This window comes from Frieseomelitta varia, unplaced genomic scaffold (genome assembly GCF_011392965.1).
Source record: "Frieseomelitta varia isolate USP_RPSP 00005682 unplaced genomic scaffold, Fvar_1.2 scaffold_582, whole genome shotgun sequence".
NCBI classification, from domain to species: domain Eukaryota; kingdom Metazoa; phylum Arthropoda; class Insecta; order Hymenoptera; family Apidae; genus Frieseomelitta; species Frieseomelitta varia.
Genome location: NW_025110348.1, coordinates 751,603 through 778,607, shown reverse-complemented (window position 1 = coordinate 778,607; position 27,005 = coordinate 751,603). Strand labels below are relative to the sequence as shown.

The 27,005-nt window shown below is 44.3% G+C and overlaps 1 protein-coding gene across 1 annotated transcript in view; it reads right to left on the bottom strand.

The window, feature by feature from the left end:
- Nucleotides 1-27,005, bottom strand: part of LOC122534289 (retinal homeobox protein Rx1-like) — a 46,986-nt gene that overhangs the window by 14,399 nt on the left and 5,582 nt on the right. Inside the window, exon 2 of the mRNA XM_043664791.1 lies at nucleotides 11,532-11,764. Within this exon, the coding sequence (XP_043520726.1) occupies nucleotides 11,532-11,764 (233 nt within the window). The remainder of the gene's footprint in view (nucleotides 1-11,531; nucleotides 11,765-27,005) is intronic.

Below are 27,005 nucleotides of genomic sequence, written 5' to 3'. Positions count from 1 at the left end.
AAAAAAAAAAAGAAAAAGAAAAAAAAGAAAGAGAGAAAAAAAGGAGACGAGCCAATGAAGGCGACGGAAAGAAGGGGGATGGAGTGACAAGGGGGAGGGGGTTGAAGGGAGGGAGGGAGAGAGAGAGAGAAACAGACAGACAGAGGAGGAGGGGCGGGAGAGAGGGAGGAAAGGGCAGCAGCAACCAGTGGAATTGAATACGTTTGTACCTGAGCCCGACAATGGGCTTCGTAATTCGATTACAAGGACCGCCAGCTAATTGTTAATTGCTGGCCTCAGGACCATATGCCGACAAAGGTTTCATAACATTATATGGAATATTAAAACGAGCAGGCACATGCGTGGATTTTCTATGCGTGTGCCCTACATGAAGGCCCTTTGCTGGCCTCGTAAACGCGGTTAGGCAAAACCACCGCCACTGGGTCCAGGATCCAGTTGCTTCGTGGGAAAAGCCTTCTTTCCTTCTTTTTTTCCTTCGCTCGTTTCAAGACAAATTTCACGAGTCGTTGTCGGACCTGATTTTTTTTTTTTGGAAAATTTCACACGACGTCGAGTTTGTCTTCTCGGTTCTCCGAGTTTTCCGTCGTTGACGTTTCGATTTTGTGAAATTTCGCCCGAGCAACTCCACTATCCGAAGAGGTCTCGCGATAAAAGGTAGTACAAATCGAAGATTTTTGTCGTGGACGATATTACGTCGTCAGAGAGGGACGGATAAGGGCGCCGATAGTCTTTGAGGAAACAAAAGAACGCAAACGATACGATAACTTTCTTCTTGTCCGCAATTAGCGAGATTTAATCAGGCTCGCGTGTCATGCGATATATCGTTAGAGGTCCCGACTCGTGTGCATGCAACGTTCTTATCGTCTCCTTTCCATCGAAGCCCGAACGCGTAGTCCTCTTTTCTGAACTCGTTAACCAACTCTCGAGGACCGACTTCGCCACAATTAATTATCCTTGTAATTACATCTGTAATTTACGTCGAACGACGCTCGCTGACGGGTGCAGCCTTTTTCCAGCCGGCCCTCTCTTTCTCCCTTACACGCTCTCCTCGTAGCTCATCCCGCTTAAAACCGCTCGCGCGTTCGTACCCTTGGTGTTTAACGGCTAATCTGCCAAATGAAGTGTTTTTGTGTTTGAGCACAACACTTCGTCTCAATAGAGGAGCAAAACCGCCCTCGGGAAAAGGGTTGCTCTGACATGATTGATGCTCGAGGGGCCAGAGCAAGGGTCCGCCAACCCTTTTTAGTCAAGCGCTAAACGGAGTGCTTAATTGAGCCACAGACCTCAGAACCTCGGACAGCTAATCTTCCGAACGTATTTACGGAAAACTATGGACCTTTCCTCTTTCTTGTCGTTCGCGTACCTTTCGTTTCTTCTTCTTCTTCTTCTTCTTCTTCTTCTTCTTCTTCTTCTTCTTCTTCTTCTTCTTCTTCTCGTAACCGAGTTTCTCCTCGCTCTTGCTCGTTTTAAAACTAATCATTTTTATTTGCACGACTTGCTGCACTTGACGTGAAAGAAAAAAAGAAACGAAAGACAAAGAGTTTGGAGTTAAAAATTTCTTCATTTTGAAGTCGTAGACAAAAAATACAGATCAAAGTTAGACCCATAGCTGTCGTAAAATCGCCTCGAATGGGCTGCGAATATTTATGCGTCTTCACATTTTTGTAAGTGTAGTTTAAAACAATGAATGGAACTTTATCAAATTCAATGAAACTTTATTAAATTCACTAAATATTTTAAGTATTTCTGCATCGTTGACAAACGCGTAAAAATCTACAGTCCACTGATCCTGTATTACGCAAGGTCGATCGGGAGGTTAAGTATACTTTTCTCATAGTTTCAGCACACCATAAAATTTCCTTAGATTTCGCTCGGTCCTCAGGGTTGCGCGTGGGCGTGTGTGTGTGTGTGTGTGTGTGTGTGTGTGTGCGCGCGCGCGCGCGCGCACGAACGAAAGGACGAACACTGGCCCCGTAATGGAGTTTCCAAATATTCGGGGAGCCCTCGCTCAATTTCGAACAATTTGCATTTAGGGTGAAGTGCAATTAATAGAAGCGGGGTGTTGTCCCACGCCATTCCACGCCTATTAACACTATATTCCGCGGGAGTTTAGCATATCAAGGGGGCAATATTGAGTTACGCGACAGTAATTATAATACTCGTTAGACGGCGCTGCAAGAGTTTACCCACTTCGCATGCTCTCGCGAGCCGCAGGATCGAAGGATGTGTTTCTGCGCCGACTTAAGGCTCTTGACAGTCTGTTACCGTGAAACGAAAACGAACCCCGTCCGTTTAAATTGGGAAAACGTAAAAGATGCCCTGTCGATCGATTCACCAAGGTGTTAATCGCTTAAAGGTTTGAACCTATGTTTCGTCACCGGCAGGGAAATTGTTTTCTTAGGAACGAGGCACGACATCCTTTCGCCCGGTAATTGTTTCGCGAGTTTCGAAAAACGCCAGGGTTTATTACACCTTTGACGGAAAGTCCCTTAACGAAGCGCGTCGGTAACCCGCGAGTTTCGTGTAACTTCGATTAAAAACGAGAGAGGGTTGATCTTTCTGAGAAATCTACCAAGGGCTGGTCTTCACGCAACCGACGACGGACTTTGCCTTGTTTTCTCAAGCGAAGAACCCAAGCTGAGGAGGGGAGTAAATCGAAGGAACTTACACTGAGAGGTGTTGCGAAAGGCATAACGAAACGCGATAAGAAAGTTTTTATGAACGGGGGTGGTAGATATCGATAGAACCAGTGTACTTGTTTACTGATTATTTTTTCATCGTATACGCTCGGGGCGGTGAGCTATACGAAAAAGAAAAGAGCGGTGTTCGTAACGTCTATTGACAATTTTTCTATTATCGCAATTTCAACGGGACCTTAAAGAAAATAAAACACGACGTATCATAATCTCTAAAGTATCAAACATGCATTTCGTGAAACATCTCGAGAGATTTTAGCTGTTGATTCTTCAATCGTTTTCCACGGTCTTTACGCTTATTATCCACAATCTCCGCAGGCTACACTTTTGCAAACGATCCAAATATACTATCCGCTGCTTAAAAAACATTTATCGTCTCCGAGAAACTTCCTTAGAACGGCCAATTAGACGGCCGACGCTCGGACTCGACCGCGCGCCAATTGGTCTGACTTATTACGTGCGATACCACTTGGACGACGCTCAATCGAGCTAACGCGAGTGGACGGTCCGGCGACGGCACATGTTTTTTCTACTTTCTCGACGGAGCAAGAGGCTCCTCGCTTCTCCGACGCGTTCCGTCGCATTACATACTTTTTTTTTTTCTTCGCTCCTCCGTGACGGCCTCCGTCGCGCAGCAGGTGTCCCGCTCTCACGATCTTCGCTATTTCCCGCCACCCTATTTTCTCTCCTCTCCGCCGCCGTGTTCGCGCCTAGCACCAGGCCATTATCTTATTTTCCGCCTGGAAACGCCGCACCCACAAGAAAAACGATCTGATAGGGGGAAGAAGGCCGGCAGAGAAAGCCCATTGGTCGCTCACGCGGAAGATCAGAGGTGCTTGCGTGTAATAACATTTGTATCCGCGAGCGTCTTTCTTTCTTTCTTTCTTTCTTTCCCCCGGGCCGAGGTCCTTAACACGCTCGAGATGTACCGAGACTATCGGCCTGTCATGATTCAACGGACAGCTCGAGTCGTTATCAACGTCGTTGACTGATGATTTTCGGATGATTTTCGGTTGGCAGGATAAAAAGAAGGTGGTGGAAAGGGGAATTTTTCAGAGTATATCGAACAAGTTGAAGATTGCACACTTGAATGACACGATGGTTCACTGAAATTGACAATTATTTGGACGTTTTGAAGGTCATAGAGGGATCATTGAAGTTGTGTCATTGACAGGCAGAATGATCGGAAGGGTCACGAACGATCATATTGTCGATCTTGTTTCAAGGTCACTAGAAGTTCCATTGGGATTCAAAGCCACTCATATAAAAGTGTCCTCGATAAAGCGATGCTCTTTTAAAGAATGCAATCGTTGCATAGTAATTTTGTTCCTCTCGGATGGAAGGCTCGAAGATTGTCCATTTGAACAGGACAAATCTACTTAAGGGGGTACTTTTTCCCTCCGTTGATATTGTACTTGTAACGTAGGTGGAAGATATAATCATATGTTCTTCTTCTCAAGGGACATACTGTGCCCGTTATGGTACAAATAGTAGGAAACAAAGTGCCATTTCATCAAGACATTATTTTGATTTATATCCACGAAAGCGTTCAGCCAACGCGAATACCATTAGTCCGGTGTAAGAATTCTCACTGCCCTTCGCTAAACAGCTTTATGGTGCCACGCATGGGTATTAATATCACGACGTAAAGCTTATGGTTTTCGGTCTACTGACCACGAGGGGTACGAGCAAGTTGGTCGCCAGCCAGGGGAACAGCTATATCCGTTCCATACTACCGAACTACGGATACATTATCAACCGAATCCAATGAAAACGAAATCACGAAATTCGTGATCCAAGATTCCCGATATTCAAAGAAAAGAGAAGACTCGATATTCGTCGATCATCGAACGTAATTGCGCAATTTGGGAATTGAAATGCTACAAGCCTCCAGCGTTTGTCCAGCATAAATGATATTAACAAACTCATTAAAATCTATTCATTCCAAACCCGGTGCCCGAAATCGTGAATTCCGCCTGCCGACAATAAAATTAAAACGAACGATTCTAACCCTTGCAATTTTTTTCGCCATATTCTACACGCCATATTCGTCCCCTTTTTTTCACTTAAAAAAAAAAGTCGCTTTTTCTATTTCTGTCATTTCACAATTTCAACACTTGCAATTTTCAACACGGTCAACGGAAATGGTCGTTTATGAAGAACGTTGTGATTAAAAAAGACTTGGGGGAGTGGGAGTGGGTGGGGGAGGGAGGGATGGTGGAGAAAAAGAAGACAGAATGGTACTAATTTTCTCCCGAAAAAAGGGGTGAACGGCGCATGAGCCAGGGCTGGCACGTTCGTTAATTTTCGGCACGCTTTTTCCGCATTGCGTGCGCAATTGCGTCGGGAAGCGGCGCGGAGTCGTCGTGCGGAGAAATTCGCGGCAGTAGCCATGGTTACGGGCGTTGATCGCCGGCCTGCTAGGCGGAGGCCGCGTGCGTGACTAATTTGACACCCCGTAGATATAGGTGCGCCTAGCCCAGACAGTCACCTGCGATTCGTGCCGGCCTCGTGTCGGCGCTAACGATCACGATTTGGCCCCCTAATAAAACCGAATTAAACGGCCGCCCGACTCGCTCGCCGATTCGACTTGTTCGCTCTAAATAATCGTAAATTTTCGTCTTTCTATGTAAACCGTTGCACGTGTAAACCGTATTTTCTACTGTATCTACGTTTCCTATTGATTTTAATGAAAATGTTGTCATCACGCAATACTGTACTGATTCTTTCCTGTGAAATATACAATTAGCATTAGTACCATGTTCGCGTGAGTATTAATTTATTTCAGTACGAACTTGATTTATTATTACAAGGTTTGCGAGAATGGAAAACGATTGTACATGTATTATAGATATGCACAGCTGTGAGTAAACGTGATTGAACTTGTCATGTTTATGAGGGCAACTTTTTCAAACGTGAGTGAAAGAAATTACGAAACAGAGAAACTGATTGACTTTGCTTTAACGTCAAAATTATTCTATATCCTCTTGTCCTTTCGTTCCTTTATAGCAAAAATATCTACGGTACATGTCAGCGTGCAAGAAATCGTAACTTTACCCCGTCTAGCGAACAGTGTCTACCGTGTTAAAGATCAAACGATGTGTTTCCCGAGCCAGGTAGACGTGGAATTATCGTCTGAAACGAGGGTTAATTGTTTAGAGTGGGTAGTCGAGGTAGAATATCATTAATGCAGTTCATATGCAAGAAAATAGTTGTAGAACGAGACGCGTGTCTCTTGCCTTTGAACGGGGTTTCCATGCCGACGTGACGGTAAATAACGTCAAGCGCCGTAGAAGCCCCTTTTATTTCGTTCACACACGTTCTTGCTTCCTGGCAAAGATGATTTTCTTCCTAGAAACTAACCGGTTTTCACCCTTCCAGCGCGCGCTTCTTGTTTTCAGTCGGGCTTCTGACGTCACCGATGTCATGCACGGAATTCCCACAGATACGGTTGCTACGTGCTACGTACCCACCATCGCACGCATCCGCGCGAATTACTTCCGCACACGTTCGTCGAAAATATTTTTCGACGGCGTAGACGCGCGCGTGCGGCGTGTACCGATTTTCTTTGTAAATGGAACGAAAACAGGGAAGATCGCTTTTAAATTGCGCTCTCAAAAGCTTTCAGAAACGATTGCAGCTTCGATATTAGTTTCACGTCCCAAACCCCCGCGTCGTGGGTTCTATCCCCACGCCCATCTATCACGCTCGACGAATGTATTTCCCGTCGTAGGCGAGAGCGGTTTGAAATTCTTCCGCGACTCGGTGCGCGAGCGGATGAAAAAAATTGTAATCGAATTGGAGTATTTTTCCAATTGGCAATCGTCGAGCGGCCGAGCGCGTCGAACGATCGAACCATCCGGCCACGTCGCGGCCGCTTCCTCTTTCTCTCTTTCTCTCTCTTTCTCTCTCTCTCTCCCTCTCTCTCTCTCTCTCTCTCTCTCTCTCTTCAAATTAGTTGGCCTACCGCGAAAAATCAATCTGCCCGCTTTTTTCCGCCCGCCTCTTCGTGCCTTTTCCACGACCGATTGTCGATTTCATTCTCTCTCCTTTTTCCGTTCGCTTCGTGAAAATACGCCGGCCATCGATTCGCGTTTCCCCCGTGGCGATCTGGTCACAGTCTCGTCGCGATTTCTCTGCGACAAGTTTTCTTAGATAATGAGTCGCACTTCACTTCATCATCTTAACTTTATCATGTTAACTGTTTGATAGCTCGTTCAGAAATCACGATGGTCAATTCTATAAATCAAGAGTTAGTTTCGGACAGCGATAAATTTGTGGAATAAGATTTTTCGCTTCCTATTTGTAATTTATCGAATGATAATCACCACGATTATTCCCGGTTGGCAAGTGTTTCACGATGGAGCTGATTTCTACGAGTGTTTCCAGCGAAACTCGCCCTTATATCGATTCCAGTTGTGGCAAATCGTTGGCCTATGCCGCGTTTTTTACAACCGAACTTACGATCGCGTGACGGCGAGGCAAAACGCGCGTCGACGATGCGCCTAATCGTGTAATGTACGACGGTGAAATTTTCGTTATTCTCTGGTTAAGCGCACGGAAGAGGAATGAACGAGAATAAAATTACCCAATGGCGAGAATAAAGTGTCTCTCAGTCATGAGAAAACTGCACGTGACCTTAACATTAGAACCTATTGAGTTTGAGTCATTAAAATGATGGGTTAGATTTTTTTATTTTTCCCCTCAGTAAGAACGTGCAGCCATTTTCGATAAAATAAAAATATATTTATGCAATATTAATTGTTATATTTTCTCGATAGTTCTTTTTACAAACATTTGGATTACTTGAATTTAATATTCTGATCATCATAGTGCAGAAACAAATTTATTGGAATTTTAATTCAAAGACGATCGCGTGTGTACCAAGTGTCGTTCATTTTCGAATCAAAAATCTCCACCTTTTCTTTTTCCTTCTCTCACTCCACTTGTTCGCGATTAATTCAATTTCTAAACGTCGCCACGTCGCTCGAAATTAACGAAATCTGTCAAGAACACGAATGATCGACCGAACCGGAACCGTAAACTCGAAGAACATTGTCAATCACGACGAACATTCCCCGACGTTTTTCATTCAAGAAACAATTTAAACCGCGGCGTTGCCGGCGATTCTTTTCCTCTCCGCGAGCCGATTACGCGCGCTGCATTGAAAACGATGCGTAAACCTGAATTACAATAACAAGCTTAACAAGCAATTCGACGTTTCGATATCGGCCGAGGCGGAGCGTAGCTGTGTATCCAATAAAATCTCCGCACTCCGTGGACGATAATTATCGCGAGAAAACAGTGTTAATCCCAGCAATCAATCTGCCTGCACGTGCATACACGCGCATAACCGTACGTACACGTATTACCGTGTACGTATGTGTATGCTCGAGAGGCAGAGAGGATGCATGGAAAATCTGGAAAACGCGTTTTCCCCGGTCACACAATCGGGGCTATGGTGACCACCAACCGGGGCCCCCTCCTACCACCGAAACAACCCGGTTTTGTCCAATAAAAGCTCCGTTTCCCTTCGCTATCGCCCTCCCCCCTCGCCACCCTTCCACCCCTCCGCAAAACCATCTCGTCGAGCGGCCTAATAAATCCGACAGATAGGATTGGCGTGCGCTATCAATTAAAAATGATGAAACCGAACGTGCGTCCGCCTCTTCGTTGCGCCTACCGAGCCCCTTCTCTCTCTCTCTCTCTCTCTCTCTCTCTCTCTCTCCCTCTTTCACCCTCCTCGATCATCCTTGATCCACCCCGTGCCTTCTCGTGCTCTCTTTACTCGTAGCTTCGCGGCTGATTCCTTCGCCTTGTCTGCCTCGCGTAATAAGCTTAAGCGATTAGGTGCGTACCTTAGGGGCGCGCTGGCGTTCCCTTCATCCACCTTCCAGCTCCTCGCTTTCCAGTCTTTTCCTCTTTCTTTCTCTCTCTCTCTCTCTCTTTCTTCCTTTCCATTTCTCTCTCTCTCTCTCTCTCTCTCTCTCTCTCTTGTCAGAAGTAGCGAAAAGGGCAGCGATGTTAAGCGACGGAGAGAAAGGGAGAGGGAGAGGTCAGCAAACCCTTCTGGAGAAAATTGAAAAAAGTAGAGCGACGATGGGGACGGTGGTGATGGTGATGGTGATGGTGGTGGTGGTGGTGGTGGTGGTGGTGGTGGTGGTGGTGCACGGCAGCAGCACCGGCAGGTTTTAAACGCAATTTAAATTTTTAATTGCAACTCTCTTCTAGAGAGCAGCAGCGCCGCCGTCGCCGCGTTATCCCCCGTCCTTCTCTCACGTTTCGCCTATGGGGCACACCCCCTTTTCTTTCGGTGGTTGTTATTAATTGCTTTGCCTCCTGACGACTAGGGCTGTTTGGCTGCTGGGCGATTGAAATGGAGATGTTACTTCTCCTTTCAAAGCCGCGGCGCTATGAAATATTTTTTGCATTTTCTTCTGCTTTCGCTCGTTTCCAAGGCAGCTCGAGTCGACAGTGTGTCGCGACCATTCGTTTGTCGGGCATGATGGAATCAGCCTCGTTGATGAAACGATCTCATGAGAATCGGATTAACTCCTTTCCTTTAACTCCATTCTCGGAGTAAATATCGAGCGAGAAATAAATTGAACGTGAGATCCGAGCTTCCAATCGAGGTGGTTAAATAAAGATCGTCGACAAGACCAGAAACGTTCGTTGCTAAATCACCTGACGTGTCTAATAAAAATCGTTGCGATCGATTCAACGCAATTCACTTTTTATATTTCCCTCGTTACTAATTTCTGCTAAAACGACTAAATCACAACAGTCTTTGACAACGACTCACTGTTATCGTACAGTATGTTGCACGTGACGAAATAATAATAAAATCGTCTCGTAAATGTTGTTAATAGTATCGCCGAATGGAAAAATCAGACATAAAACAGAAGACGAATTCGTAAAAAAAAAAAAAAAATTTTGTTTAAATAAAAAGAAACGCAGGTGCGCTTGGAAAGTTGGCTTGGTTATTGTCTGGCAAAGTGTACACGCGGCCGGTGTACACTTTCGTAGGTGGCACGGTCGGGAAGCGTGCCCTCGGGAGTCTAATCGATGCGTCGTCGCATGCGACTGCGTGCTTTTATCGCTGTCACGCACATAATTAATTTAATTTAGTTTAATACGTCGGGGCCAGCGTCAGCCGGCGATTGCTGTTCCGATTGTTTGCACGGAAACGCAGCCATTAAACTCGGCCCGCTCGCTGGCCGCGCGCACGACACTCGTATCCGCTTGGTTCCAGCGTAACAGGGAAAGAGCCAGCCTAACCGGTGGAAAATAATAAATCGGTCGATTCGCCATCGATTCCTCCCGTTTGCGAATCTAACGCGTCTAAACGGCAGAGGATGCTAATTTCACGCTCTCCTCGCGCCAATCAACATCACTTGTTCGAAGCGCAAATCACGAGCCTCAAGTTCAAAAAAAAAAAAAAAAGCGTAATTGAAATCAGAAAGTGAAATTTTATAAATTTGAGGGCAACATATGATGTTATCGTGTTTACTGTAAAATCGCGGAGTAGAAGTTCGTAGATGAAAACATTTATGCAGATTTATATTCCCGTGCAGAAAGATAAATTTGGAAACGAGCGGATCGCTTTGGAAATCGTTTGTCAAGTATCATAACCGACGCTGTATTATTTCCTACGAGTTTTTTTAAAACTCATAAAAGCTGTAACCTATAGGTAATTTGTCAACTCGCCGGTGTTATTAGTCAGTGAATTATCGCGCAAAAGGCAGACCGACCGAACTGGAAAAATGTTTGCTTCATTTTGATGGAACAATCTCTGTCGGGGCACGGTTCTCTCTCTCTCTCTCTCTCTCTCTCTCTCTCTTTTTTTACCTTTTCTCTTTTTCCAGTGACGTTTTTCCGAGGGTGTAAAGGGGAAACATTGGATCAGAGATGGTTGTTTTTTTTCCATTTCTTCCCTTCCTTTTTTTTTTCAGGCTTTGGTTTTTGATAAAAGAGCGAGGTGACAGAGATGGCGGTTGTTTAATAAACATCGTTGGAAGTTATGGCGCGTTATACAGTGCCTTTCTGACCGTTCGTTCATTCCCGCCCTTCTTTTTTTTTCTTTTCTTTTTTTTTTTTTTTTTTGTGAAATCGTTAAGGTAACAGGATCGCGCGCCGGTGTCGTGAGGGTTAACGAGTTAATACCTCGTTAGTCGCGTGACTCCGCGGTCGGGTGATTATTTAAAAATGTATGAATATTCGTTTTTGCCCCGCGAGAAAACGATCTCAGGCTGTACGCCGATTAACAACGCGATTTCAGACAATTACTCTTCCTAATCGCTGATTCACCGACAGATCTCCGATTGCCGAGCGAGCCCACCTTCGCGTTTACGTCGGTAATTCTCGAAACTTTGTAATATTGTGACAACGTACTCTCTCCGCGTTGCAACAACCCTGTCCCAACATTATTTAATAACGCGATTGTTTTTTCTTTCTTTTTCCAACAAAACCGGAAAGAAACTTGCGAGGCAAAACCGTTCGAAGCAAATTCCAAATTACAGAATAAATTCCAGATCTAGCGATAGGATAAAAATACCCTACAATTTAACTTCACGCTAATGCCAGAACTATACCAGAGTGATATTAAAACGATAACTAACCATGAAACCAACTACATGTACCTTTTACAGTTCCAGAGAAATTCTTCACACGCGGGTACAAGCAATCTACTTTAATTCGAATAAAGACTTTTATTTCTTTCCTGTTCGCGTACCCTTTCGTTTTAATATCACTGGGACTCTTCTAGGAATCGACTGTATCGACGAAAAATACTGAATATTTTCGCGTAGACGACTCGCTGTATGTGTTGCAACTCACCTGGACGCGAACTTCCGGAAGATTGACTTTCATAGCGAGCTCCTCCCTGGAGTACACGTCCGGATAATGAGATTTCTCGAAGGCTCTCTCGAGCTCGTGCAGCTGGTAGGTGGTAAAGGTCGTCCTGTTTCGACGATGCTTCTTCTTGCCGCCGTTCCCGTTTAAATCGTCCCCGCAGCCTGCTCCGAGTTCCTCGTCGCTGCCGCCGCCGGTGGAGTTGCAGCTGTTCTCACCTGGAACCCACGGGAGTGGTCAGGTCTCCTCGGAAACGGTCGTTACGGTTAATAGGTACGGTAATGGTGATCGATTTATCCCAGTCCCGGCTATTACCTCTATTATGCGCGTATAATACTAGCTATTACAAGTGTTGCAACGCTCATCACTCGGCGCTGAATCGGGCTCGATTTCTCGCGTTTGAATTCGCGTGCACCGTTCGACTTCCACCGTTTTCCCTTTGGAATCCTCCTCCTCCCCCCTCCCCCCTCTCGCCCGTTTCAAATTTCTAACTGGTCTCGATTTCGGTCGCAAGTAATGACAGATATTTAGCAATGATTAAAGTCAAAAATATATTTTACACTTCAAGTTTGCAAAGTCAGTCTCGCGTCCTTTTATTTAACACTGAAATTACCAAAGCGATCGAATTTATAACTCTCTGTGGAAATTTTATATATTTGTGATGATAGATACTGGAGCGATTTTTAATATCGATAAAAGCTCGTGTTCTTTATCGTATTATTAACATATTTTTTACTAATATACTTTAGTCGGTAGTTCTACTGTTCATTATCAAATTAAATCGTGATTTGCATGTGTGAATGTTCCTCAGATTGATCTATTTTTAAGAATCCAACAAGTTGTTCGAAATCATTGTCAGAAGATAGGCTTCTCGTCAAATTTATCGGAATACCGGCGCCGGATTTTAATTTCGAAATTTTTCAATCGAATTTGATTCGAAAGATGACTCTTCCAAAGCAATTTTCGATTCAATCTTGATCTACTGTATTTCTCGCAACGTCTCGGACCACTCGTAGGAATTATATCGATTTAACGGGAACGCCACGTTTTTATAGCGAGACAGGCTAGAGCTGCGAAATCGCCATTCAGAAGTCGCGTGAGACAAATCGTTCGGGAAGGCTCGCCAATTTCCCTGCCTGTCGGTGGGGGTGTTGTTTAATTTTACCGTTTCGCCCCATCGGCCTCTATCGGGGCTGTTATTGATTCACGCGAATTCGTAATTATTACCTGGACGATTACAATATCCGTAATCGATTCGACGGGAACGTGCGACAAATTACAGCCGAATTTCGCCGAATCTTACGCGAAACAATTAATTATCCGTTTCAATATTTGCGCGATCGTAATGAGTTTACCAAACTCGCGAGTAATTTCGAATCTGTCCGATATCAAAAGTTGCCGCTAATCGAACGGTTTTATCCGCGCATTAACCGTTAATCCGCCTGTATTAAAACAGCTGCAATAATAAGCCGTTCCTCTTACGAAAGAGAGAGAGGGAGAGAGAGAGAGAGAATCGACGGTCAAAAGTTCAACGGACGAGACAAGAGACTTCCACCGAGAATCAACAACGTAAGGTTCATAAAAGCTTGTCGCATTGGCACAACGTTACACGCCAGCGGTTGGATCGACGGTCGCGTTTGTATACCGGGTGGCAGGTGAAAGATTGCAGGCCAGATTGCATTTGCGAGACTGCTGTGTTAAAACGAAAACGTAGGCTTATCTGTCGCGAGTTTAGCAGCGAGCACAGTTATTTCACGACGAGCATAGTATATTCCTCCCGCTGTTAACGACGCTATCGTGAAAGGAGCAGCCGGAGAAAGGGAAATTTACGAGTCGCGATTTATCGCGCTTATCGCGACAATTCTATTCGTTACGAACGTTATTTTTAATAGATAAAGCGTTGAGAAAGAAAACGAGCCGTCTTGTCCGTGCTGTTAACGCGCACGAGTTACGTGTTTTTCAGGGGGAACGGACAAGTTCTACGTCAATGTGTAATTAACTGACGATGATGGGACTCGTTATCGAGACGTATTCTGCGATCGAAAGCGAGACACACGGATACACGTGTCGGTAAATTTCGTGACGCACAATCCGGCAATTTATCTCGTAGGAATCAACGATTCGATGCAATTTGCTCGGCACGATGTTCAACGGAGCGCGACACGGAAATTGAGGGGACTATCTGCGAAAAGGAAAAACCGAATTTTCGTTGGAATTTTCCTGCGATGTGTAAGTTTAAGTCGACAACTGTGTTTCGAAAAAATATTTTCAACTTTCGACAGACCTCGAAGTATATTCTGCGAATATTCTGCGCCAACGTAACATTTCACTTGTTAATAAAACAAGTTTTAACCAAGAATTAAATGTTAACGAAAGATGTCTCAGTTTCGGGTTGCTCGTAAAAATTATCGTGTCGGAAAGATTTGAACAATTTGAAGGATCAATTGACACGTCTTCTCATAATCGGAGAAGGGAGAGTAGCTCGGCGTCTCGTCAGACGACATTTCGTCGTCGTTAAGCAAGTTATGTAACACGTAACCGCGTAACCTGCACTTCCGGCAAACTATTACACGCTCCTTTTCGCTGTAAATTACCGCCATCTCTCGCATTATCCCTCCTTATTACGGTATCCGGGGGGGAGGACACGAGCGCGCTGTTATCGGGGGAAGAAATTGATTCTGCGGAAGCAGCGCGCCTCGTTCCAACGAGTGTTCCCGCGGCCACCCGGGCGCGCTGCCGAATAGACATTTTCGTCAATCAAACTGCACCACACCTACTCCCTACGATCTACGTTGCTACCAGTTGTGCACCGAAAATTCACCGCCGGTTGCCGGGCTCGCCTCCCTCTGCTCGTCGTTTCGTTTCGTATGCATATTTATACGTATCGCTTTTGTATACGCGGGGACAAAACGCTCAGCCGGGTTTCATATCAATTTTCCAGGCAATCAAAAAGCACCGAGTTTTCACCGACTGTTGCTACGCGTTTAAACACTGGCCTCCCTCTCTCCCTTCTCCGCGCCCCCTCCTGCCGCCGAACGTTCTAACGCGATTAATTTAAAACGGGAAGGGAATGGAGCACCGTTTTCCGGCGTTCTTCGACCATAACCAAATTCAACAATCGAATACGATGCCACGGGATCCAAATGATACTCTTTTCATCGGCACTGCCCCCGACACCCCGTGGGGGTATATATATATTCAGCCTCTCATTAACTGCATAATTAACCTTCTCTCGCATCGCAGCGTAGCGCATTAGATCGAATTGTGGGGGGTAATCGGGTGGCTCAATGGCGGCGCGCATACACACACACACACATACACGCACGCAGTGGTGTATACAATGTAGTCAGACACGTACAAACAGAGCGTGCTCGTGCACACGTTTCTACACACACGGTACGGAGAACGGACACCTGTGCACGTTCTGCACAACGTATCCGGCGTGACGGCTTGTGCACGTGTGTGCGTGCGTGTACGTGTACGATCGGAACGGTGCTAACCAACAGCCTAATAACCTCGCCTTGCCTCGTGATTGACGCGCCTGTACCGGCTAATTATCAACAACAATCAATAATGGCCCCCGAGAGTGCCAACACCATCGTTCTCCTTCGCCCCCGGGGCCCACCTTCGCCCACCCTCCCTCTTCCTCCATCCGTCCATGCTACCAGACAGAATCGCGCACCCTTCTTCCTCCAGGCTCTCCACCCGTCAACCGTCTAAGCTACGCCGAGCAACTTCTGTTTTAAGATGCGACCGCCGCCTAGAGAACAGAGCGATGAAAGGGAACTCTGGATACTGGAGATAGAGGTTAAACGACGACGTCGTGCCACGGTAAGAGGGTGGTGACTTCTGGAGGTTGAGTTCCAGTGCCCGGATCGGTGACGAAATGAGATTCAGGCTCAGGCGTCGGGATCTCGCTTTACTTTGACAGAGCGATTGGATCGAGAAATAAAATTCGCGATAATGGTATCCCAAGTTTACTGGGTTGGATTTATTTTTTGAGTTTATCGTTTAACAGAGAGTTTACCGATCTCGTTCGTAACATTTCTAGGAAATTAGTCTAGCTTCGCTAGAAGCACGGCACAGTTGGAAGAAATAAATTTTTTTATGAAATTAAGTTTCATATAGAATACAGCTACTTAGCTATAAATAGTTTCTAAGTAACGACAATCTTCGTACGATCAATGTAATTTTACAGATATCTCAAAATCGATGCTCTTCTTTTAGATGTATTATTCTTCTGACTGATCAACGATACGAACATTAGTAATTTACTTATAGTAAACGAGCCCGGAAGAATGGAGTTCTATTATAATTCTACCAGAATGTAATAAACCGGCGAATGTGTTGAATCAAACATTATCTACAGTTTTCATCGAGCGTGGCAAAATCCCTAAACGTTAAACGAATTACCAATGATGTCTGGCTAGTAATAGAGTAACATAGCCGGTGGTCGGACATTTTGGTGGGCGACAAATACGGAATCGCATGCGTTCAGAGGGAAATTAATGCGGTACATTATATCCATACGGGGGGATACGGAGATTTATATAGGTGCGTAGAGAATGTCCGCATAACTGGGCGGTGTAAGCGCGTGTGTGAGTACGTCTGCGCAATAATTGGTTTCGGTCGGACAGAGTAACCATCGTGATTAAATTCTGCGAGGTGCAGGTGCAGAGCGTCGCCGCGCCGTCGCTGTTACCGCATGTTACGCCGTTATATCGAGATCACCCGGTATATAACCCGCCAAGTGGCTCGAATTTTCGCCGATTAAAGGCGACGCGGTGTCGCGGACCGAAAGTTTTCCCTGTCTAATTTCAGAATCAAAACTGATACCGTTATTCCCGGCGAATTTCACTCTTCAACATTGATCCCACTGCCTATTTTTGATTTTAAACCGATGTCGTTTACTCTCGATTTCAATATTTTCCGTGTCGTTTATCTTGGACCTCTATGATGACCAGCCCGGCGAAGAGGGAAAAATTCAGAAATTCATTCAGCGTCTTGCTATTTAGTTTTTCTTGAAGAAGAAAGAAAGTTATTATATCACATTGAACTTTAACGTTCAACAATTGATCCTCCTATTCATTTTTAATTTTAAATCGAAATCGTTTATCTAAAAGATAGCATTAAAAATTTCTTTATTAAATAAATAACAACGATTTTTTATAAAATTTAAGTCTACTACAGACTTAAATGGCTATTCTAAAGCACGAAGTTTTTTGTTTGCAAAGTTTTACTGCTTTCGTGGTGTGCACGGCCGCGTTATCATATCGAGAAATGTACTTATTCCCAGCAATTCGTGTCGCATACTTTGTTAATTTGTTCGTCAATCGTTTCAATATACTTTTTACTATTTAATCCTCCCGTAAGAAATTTTATTTCCAACTTACCAACACTTCCCCATCGGTCGACGAATCGGAAATTGTTGTTGCTTCTTTCGTAAAGAACGATAAGAGTAGTGGAGGTCCGTCTAAATTGAACCTCTTTTCACTCTTCGCCATTTTTCATTCATACAAACACGTTTCTCTGCAAATTGCAAACAGCACAGCTCATGCTCTTGCTTTAATCGAGGTTTCTGTTGCAATTTTCGTCATTTCAGACGTTCACAATTCTTTAAAAGACTCTTGAGCATTCCTAACTCTTAATTCGATCGTAACTCCAGCTTTTTTTGCAATTTGTTTAGCAGTCGAGCTTTATAGCAAGTTGTCAGATACTGCTACATATCCATCTTTTCTTTTTCCATAATTATCGAGTTATTCTGATAAATTCATTATCACTTTACTGCTAACGCGCACTTAACTGGCCGTATTTCATGCGAATGTTACACTTTCGATAGCTTCCGTACGACTGAAGAGCGTAAACATTCGACTTGTTCAATCCTATTCGCCTCGCGACTGCGGAGAATATTTACATTTTCGTTTTTGTATTCCGAGAAGTTGCGTGTCTCGGTAATAACATTCGACATAATACACGTGGCAGGATAATTTATGCACAAGGATACCGATGTTACGATCTACACATTCTCTCTACTTTACAATACGTAATACAAGGAAATATAGGATGTGTCATTTTTCTGTACCAAGATGTCCAATGAAAAAGGAATCCTTCATTTATTTCTTTTTTATTTATTTTTCTATTTATTTTCCTATTCTTCTATTTATTTATTTTTTTTCTATTTATTTACTATTTATTTTTTCAATTTTATGAAACTAATTACTACATTTCTTCGCGATTTCTTCGCAACGCGTTATCAGTTGTATCGAGTGTACGACAATGTGAAATAGGTTAAAAAATGACGTGTCGCAAGGAGAAAGACGTATCGCGTCGGCGTCCGCGCGGACAGAACAGCGTGGACAAATACATTAACGTGATTTTATTATCCCGCTTAATCGACTCTGTGGATTCAAGCCTCGGCGGAAGAATCGAAATGGTGGCCCGTGGCGTTTTGAAATTTATCAACGATCAGTGTTGGCCCATTAGAGCCGGTGCTCGATTCAGGAGGAGGCCACGATTCCTCGGCCGCTTCGTCCATTATACTATCTTCTCGTGTCAATCTCTTAAGTAGCTGGAATGGACTAGAACCGCTTTACACCGGCGCGATACGATCTTGTTTCGCCCACGAACTTGGAATACCAACGGGAATGCCTTTGGTCATTCCCCCTTTTCCCTCTGTTTTCCCCGTTTTTTCCCCCCCGGAGTGCGTTCGCAAATTGTTGTTTGGATCAAACGGCGCGCTCGCAATTGCGAGGAGCAAGATTTTATTTGGTCCGCGCGTTAAAAATCACAAAGCGACGACGCACGATCCAACGAGTTACGAGAGGTGAACCGATTGTTTTTTTCGTTGAATATCAAGCCATTCGGCGGTGTAGAAGTTCGGCTTTCATCGAGCACATTACCGAGTCGTTATCTCGCGTAGCCTTTCAACTTATCCGCGAAACGAATTTCATTCCCTTGAAATCGGTGGTGGCGCGTTTTATGCGCGATTGACGGCGGATTAATGAATTCGCCGTGACAGCTTGACAAGACGTGATTTCGATTCGCGGGCAAGAATTGAGACGAGACGGCTCTCTCTCGTTTCGTGAAATTCGAATATCGAATCTCTCTCTTTCCTTCTCTGTCTATCTGTCTCTTTCTCTCTCTCTCTCTCTCGCTTTCCCTACGATTTCAATTCTCGCTTCTCGTCGGTTAATTAAATATTGCTTATCGCTGGTTACCCGGCTGCTAATTTTCCAGCCAAGCAAATAGATTAAAATCGAAGAGCGATCGGTATGGTTACCGATCTCACCGCCGTCAGGGCAAAACGTCCATCCGATCTCACCGTCGGTCTGTCCGCCGCCGTGAATTCCTGTTTCCTCCTTCGTTCCCTGTTGTTCGATGCCTCCTCGTCGTTTATACTTAAGCACGGCTGTCGATTCGAAATCTAATTTCCTTGATCGGCGTGGGAGGACAGGGGTGAGACAAGGAAAAGCAAAACGAGAGGAGGAAATAAGAGAAAGAAGACGGTATGCCGTCACACAGAGGGCTTAGCTCGCCGACCAAAGAGGATTACAGAATTTGTCTTCTCGTGGACCGTCACCGGTCTGCCATCCCTCTTCTTCTCCCCTTTCTCGCTCTTCCTCGCTCCGCACTTTCTCTCGTTCTCTTTCGCTCGTTTTCTCTGATCTTTATTTTCTCCTGTCTCCGTGGACTTCTTCTGGTTCGTTCCTGCCACGGGTCTCCACGCCACAGTTTTTATCTCCGGAACGAAACGCAATGGCCACTTTGCGCGGCACAAAGTTTCGACGGAAATTTCTTCGTAAAAGCCACTGTCACCTGTCGCGCACTTTAATCTGACGCACGTATCGATCCATGAAAATCGTCTATGTCCCGTAAAGTTATCCTGTTTTTCCACGCGGCGCGCCGACTACCTTTGGCGTTGCCCCCGCGAAACAGGGTTATCAAGGGGGCAGGATTGTCATTCGATTGTCGCACGAGTGGCAAGATGAGCACGAGGTTCGGCGAAAAAGAGAATATCGCGGACGAGGATTAATCCCGACTGCTCTGACGTATTTACGTACGTGCGACACGTGGAATTGCGGATTGAAAAGAGTTGAACAGAGAACACTCCGATTCCAGAAAGTTTCAGAGTTTCGTCGTGAAGTACAGAAATTCACAAAATATGTCCTAGCTTTATGAGTAACTGCGTATTTATTTGGCACGATGAAATTCGAGCCATTTCGTATAACACAAATATACCTTTCAAAACACGCATTACTAACAAATCTGTAATTGATTTCTTGAATTTTCCTCTTGACAACGTTAGCTCTGAACGCAGACTTTGCTCAACGATTCGCTATACATTGATAAAATTATTCGAATGGAAGGTAACAAGCATTTCAAACGTCACGTCGCCGATAAAACAATCGCGATTCGTTGCAACTCGGTCAAAGTAAACGCGATCGGAGTAGCAACTGCTGTATCTGATCATTAGGTATACTCATCAAAGTTGAACGAGAAACGATACGATTTCCCAATGATAGCCAGCCCGAGACGCAGTTGCCGTCGAACCGGCATCGTTAATTCACGCGGCGGTTTGCGAAACCTGGTTACGCAGCGGCGAGAGCTGTTACTCGAGCAAAAGTCAGCCTGATCGGATAATCATTTTTCTGCGGCACTGGCCGACTGCTTTCAGCAGCCGCGGAGGGGTGAATTTTATCTCGTCGAAGGGGAACTCGTGAAGGTTCGTAACGTCGGAAGAGAGAGAGAGAGAGAGAGAGAGAGAGAGAGAGGAGAAACACGGAGAACGTGATCTCTCGATCCTCTCTCGATCGAGCGAGAGGAAAGTATCGGGTTCGTCGATTATTCGCGTACCGGTATCGAATTATTAAATTGTCAAAGCGGTGGCGAGAGAACGCGAACGACGACGAGAAAAGGGAAGAAGGGTGCGAGGGCGCGAGGAGAGGGAGAACGTGCACGAAGCGTGTCTTAAGAACGGCCGGCGAAAGGCTCTTAAGCTGTCATCAAGTTCTTGCAACGGGGATAAAATTTCCATCTAAACGGGTCAACGAACTGGTAATCATCTCGAGGCGCGTTAATTGAAACGATACCGGAGTTAGAAATTGTTTAATTCACTAGCGGTGAAGGGAGGAGGCCTCGTGTGTGCTTAATTGGACGCCATCTTGCCGCGAAATCTCGTTGAAATTACGTTGAAATCACGAGCAAACGAACAACGAGTAACGACGACAACCGGTGTCGATTGCGTGTAGTTTCCTTTCTTTTTTTTTTGTTTTAAATGTGCCAGGAGACGATTCGGGACAGTTATACGGAAGAAAAACATGAAGTGTCTTGTAATTTCATTAATAACGCGATATAATGGGACACGAGATTATTATAGATTATCATGTCGGTCAAATTTCAAACCAATCTGGAAATGTATATAGGATTTCGGCAATATAATCGCGACGGTCAGGTTTCATTACGGTGCTAATGAAATTTCAAAATGTTTCCTGTAATACGTATAATGTATTCAGAAAAAATATCTACAAATGTTCGAACGCTGTACTTTTTACTTTTTTCTTTAACAGACCGAAAATGAGATCGAAACTGTCGAAATTTTCGATCGGTAATTCTGCGATACACTGATCGATCTCTTCGAATGTACTCGAATTAATTTCAGGGAAAAATCGACGAGTGTTGGATAACGAAACGTGTCGATCACCGTAAATCGTTTCAACAATTTTCCTGTGTGAAAAAGAAAAAAAAAAAATGTTTTTCAAGAGTTATTATTTCAACGACGTCGACCCGCGAGGAAACAATTAACATCACTCGAGGCTGGCCGCTTTTCGTGTTTTCGTTACCATAATTTGTTTTTATACTTAACGCGAGATTTCATAAGGGCATTGCAAAGAAGAAAAAAAAGGTCGCGGCGCGATCAAGTCTCGGGATATTTGCTCGCGTTTTCTCCGCGAACGGACTGCGATTCGTTGGTGCCTTCATTATAATAGTAATCAACGCGACTGGCCCTCGTTATCGTTACTACTTAATAATTTAATTGTTCGCTGGCGTGCTGCTATTATTAGGATATCTCTGGCCAGATCGGTGCGATGCCTGTGGTGTGCGTTCGTTCGTAAGCCTTTACCTTTAATAAACACGATCCGAAAGCGACTCCGAAGGTGTTGCAATTAAATTAAGAGTATCGGGTCAGTTCTTCGCTACGGATCGATTTATAAATCGAAGGGCTTGATTTTGAATAATTTGAGCAAGCCAGCAGCTACTGAAAGTCGAAGCGAGCAATTAAATCACTTTTTCTTCTTATTTCAACGTCATATGTAACTGTAGCGATAAACTTTGCATTATCTTGACTATAAAATTTATACTTTTCTTTTTCCTTTGATAAAGTACCGAAGCTTCCGCTTTTTATTAAAAATCGTCGCAGTAAATGATCCGAGACTCGGAAAAGAAAAGCTTCAGACACAACGAACTTTACATTTCATTGAAAACGTTGATTGAAATTTTTCCGGCAAATCGGCGCGGAGAATAAGCTTTTAAATCGTGCATACGCGTACGTGTCACCGCGCGGATAGAAATGAACGTCCCACGATGGTCGCAAGCAAGATTCGAAAGCAGGACGGAACCAGAATGCGCCGTGCAATAAAACATCCCGTCGTGCACAATGTACCTACTAATAATTTAATTGTTCCCCAGCATGCGAGCCTTATTACAATCTCTCCATCGACGTCGCGCAGGCACGAATACGAATTCTCGCGTACGTATGCGCGCTATCCAAACGAATCGACCTGACCAGAACCGTCTGCGCTGCTTGCAACCGCGCATGAGACATTTGCGTCTCAAACACGTGGAATTTCGAATTTGGAAAACTAGAATAATTCTACGAAATTTCAAAGAAATTTCAAAGATTTTTAGTTGAAGAAACACAAACACTGCGATATCATCGAATGAAAAAAAAAAAAAAAAAAGATATAATTACCATATTGTAAATCTTGACCACAGATCTAGTCGACGCGAATTAGATTCAAACTACCCTAATAAAGATCACCGCGTGAGTAAGCGAGTCTACGATTCTTTCCATTACGTTCTTGCGATTTTCAATTATAAACCGGCGATAAAGTCACGTCAACGTTGTTCGTATCTCACTCTACACATACACACAAGCACACACATACGGATACGTTCAAGAGTAATCGCTTCTAATCGTTAATCAGCGAGCAAATCACAGGTATATCCTGCGACGAGTGTCTCCGCTTCCTTTGTTTCCGCCAGCCAGTCGGCTCGCTCGGCCCCTCTATCAACTCGTTCTGTCTCTCTGTATCGTCGCTTCGATGACGTGTCTCATTGAATTCGTCTAGGCACCCCGGCGTCTGCTCGTCCTATCGATCACGAAGCGTTTCGGTATCCGAGCGAAATAGCTTCCCCGACGGCCGGTGTACGATTGATCGGCGACACCTGTGCACCAATTACCACTCGCAAGCTTTGATCCAACGGTAATTCGGTTAAATCGGCGCGTTTCTCGCTCGCTCGCCCGCCCCAGCGAGATCACCCTGTCCCTGTCTCTTTCACCGCTCTGAACGAAATCGACTCGAGCGCTCGTAAAAAAGAAGGCTATTCCGCGGAAATCGGACAGAGGGCTTTGCGACGCTGTATCGTGGTGTCGGGGAGGGGAATCAACGAAGTCATAAAATCGGATAGCGTCGTTTGTGAACAGGAGGAAGTTTACCGTGAAACACCTACGGAAAGGTTAGAGGTGAAATCGATTGGAGCTGATTAAGTCCGTTGCCAAGTCTTCCAGGGATCGGCAGATAGGTTCTGAAGGGATGAATGTACGTCAGAAATACGTAGTATTGACGCGTTCGTTGGAATAATAAGTGAAGATGAGTGAAAAATTGGCCGTGCGAAGACAAATGCATTGGTATAATAAGTAAGTAAGTTTGTTCAAGCAGATGGTATTATTATAGTACTGTATAATATATAATACTACGTATTGATTAATTATTGCAATATCTATGTACATTGTAGATGAACACGAGGCTGAGAGGGTACAGATACATTCCAAATTGTAGGAAATGTAGTGAAAATATAACACAAACTTCTGTGTGGAAAAGAAACGAATGTCTTTATTTAATGAAATGTTAATAATCAAATGTTAATAATCAAATGGTGTATGCGATACAAATGAGATAGTCACGCGGCAGGGACTGGCAAAGAACTAAACCTTCTGTTCGGCATGGTCCTGTCCGTAACTGTAGAAAATGCTGTGAAGAGGATAGAAAACAGATGATTAACCTTTGCCCCTCATAAAGCCATTTTTCCAGCCTTACACTGCTGGATGGTCGAGTCGTTGTATTCCAACACAAATGTTTACGTTTGCTTCCAGTCGTGGCAAAAGTGACAAAGAAAGAAATTCATCCCAGTATTAATGTCTAAACAGAAATATCAAATCGGGATTTTATTTCAGGAAAGACTTAATAGGTACACGCTCGTGGCCATGAAACGAACTACACTTAACAGCAAGTGGTACCCTCGGAACTTTTTAGGTCCTGCCGGCGATCTCTATCGCGTTAAAAATCAATATTGCCCGCGATCATTAGTCACCGGGACTTGGCGGTATTTTGTTCCGCGCTGTTTAACGAGCGGGTTAATATCGCGAACACGCGACACCGTTTTATTCGACAAGGTAAAATCGATTAATCCGGCGTAGCCCGGGCTCGTTTCGAGTTCTCTCGGGCCCGATCCCGAGCCGATCGCCGCTGGTGAGACTCGAGAAGCAGTCGAAAAACGAGCTCTCCCGGCAATAAATGGGTATGAAATTACACGTAATTGCCCGTGCCTCCTTCCACCGGCGCTATATTGCCGTTGTCACGCGATCGAAATTACTCCCCCTAACAAAGCACTTTTACCTGCGGCGTTCCAGAACGCCGCGACGCTGTTACCTCTATCCAGAGACCGTTTTAATACCATCGTTCCTTTCAATGGGAACATTTTCTCTCTATTAATCCTTCGTCCTCCACTTGTTATTGTGTCTACGTACTTTCTATTGTTCTCCCGAAAGCGCCAGTCGAAGAGAGGAAAGAAAAAAGAAAACACTCTTCAGGTTGACCCTTTGACGACTAATAACGTCATGCAACTATTAATTATCGCAGGCTGTGGATGTTTGTGCATTTACGGGGAAAAGGGCAGAAGTAACGTAACGCTGGACTGACGTGCAAATGTTCATGCAATAAGTAGTATTTTGGGGATGAAACAAATTTCAGTTGACTTGAAATCTAGTTTTATTCAATTCGAACGATTTTTGAATTAGAAGAGAGAAGATTAATCTCCTTGTTCAGAGAAAATAACCATTTGATTTACCGATCTGAGGATCGTTCATTCTCTTCTTCTTCACAGGGATCGTTTTGCTTGCCAACGTGAACAGTCACACGTCTCGTTTTCATTCTTTAGCAACGCAGCAATTCCCCTTAAAATTTTCGAGGGCACTTTAACTTCAATAACGCTGTACCATTTTGAAGCGCCAGAGTTTCGAATTGAATCTGTGCAGCTGTTTATCGAAACACCGCAGTGAGTGTCCGCGATTCGATTTTGCTGCACCCAGAATGCCGACTGTCACTGTCTGGAATAAATGCAGTTTTGTAACGCGCGAAACATCGTGATCAATCTTTAATTGAACGGATCGGAGCGCGTAATTAAATGAAATATAAAGTACTTAAGAAGAACGATAAAGACGTTCAAGGCATATCTGTGTATCAACTGTAACTGAAAAATTGGCTATCGTGAAAATGAAATATACTCGTCCCATTTCTCCTTTGTACTTGTAGATTTAGACGATAGTGATAACAGTAATAACGAACGCATGTGATTTATTTCGAGAGTGACAAGAAAAGTTTTAAGTTATATTTTTTTGATTGTCTTGACTAGAGTCAACTTGGAGAACTTCCACCAAGTCGTGTAGAAACGATAATCTTCCACATTTTAAATTTTTTGGCGAGTAAAAATGGATTATAGAGATTTAGATACTGCTGTGATTAATTTAACACGAAAGAGGATCTGATAATTATCCTATATCAATTTAATTGGATTCGGAGATCATAGTAACCTCATTTCTCTTCGCCAAAGTTACTATTACAAAGTAATCAATCTCATTACTCGTGAAACCAATCACTATATCAGTCTACAGCTATTTTAAAGTGATCCTACTAGCTACTTCGTAAATAAAAGTTTTATTGTAAAACTAGACAAACCTGTACACCTTCCGCTACCTTTCCCTTCACTTTCTCTACCAAACTTTCCACACACGCCAACGATCCCGAGGTCAGTGAAATTGCGAGCTCGAAACGAATTCAAAGTTGCGAGAAAACTCTGCGAAAGGTGTCCGGAATCGCGTGGCACGAGTCTCGAGGTAAATATCCAACGGAGCGGTGGCTGCAGTCGATCGTCTCGGGATCTCCCACAAAGACACCCGATTAATCGCGCCGATTCGCGGCGTACGACATACTTTAATTACGCGGAGAGATTCGTAGAGGTGGCGCGTGATTAATTGGAAGCGTGCTCTCGAGCAGTTAGCTCTCCGGTGCCGGCCGGAAAATCAGAAAGGATAATTGTGCGAATTACCGACGAATTGATGCAATTACAGTGCGGAGGTTCTCGGCGGCATTATCGCGGCGTTAAGGAAAGTTATTCGTTCGCCCCGCGGCTCATTATGCAGTGAAGAATTAATGAAATTTGAAAGTGCATTAATCTTCTGGGCGCGCGTACAAGGTAAGATTGATTGCGGCACACTTAACGCTCCTCCCGCTCGTCCGTTTTCTTTTTTCTCTTCTTCTTCCTCCCTCCCCCCTCTATCTCTCTCTCTCTCTCTCCCTCCTTCGACCACTTTCATTCCTCCTCTCGCCTCTCTGCTCTTGCCTGCGCCTTAATTCACCTATCGAACCGATTTATCTCGACAACGTGTCACTTCGAATTATGTCCTCACAGTGGAAAACTTATCGAACAAGTCTAACTAGAGACTGTAATATCGTATATTAACGGAGAGTTGTGCGTTCTCGAATTCATTATCACCGCCAGGAGGAAAAGTACATATTCGATGATCTCGGAAAAGTGAGAGAGAGAGAGAGAGAAAGAGAAAAAAAGAAGAGGAACGAAGGTAGAAACGAGGGAACACGGAATGATTAATCTCTCGTCTCTAACTGAAAATATTAACGATCGTTTCGTACGCGTCGCGCGCCGCGCCATTCGTTTCATTAAACGCACGACCGGGGGGAAATTAAAACGGGCGACAGGCAACGCAAAATGTCGCGTTATATGAAAATGCGAGCAAAAACGGAGACCGCTTAATGCCCTTTCGCTGTGTTCGTTTCTTTTCTTTACTTTTTTTTTTCTTTTTTTTTTTTTTTTTTGGTTTTTTGGTTTTTTATTCGAATTATTATTCTCGCGTTTAAGATAGAACGCGAAATTTCTTGGAAAAAA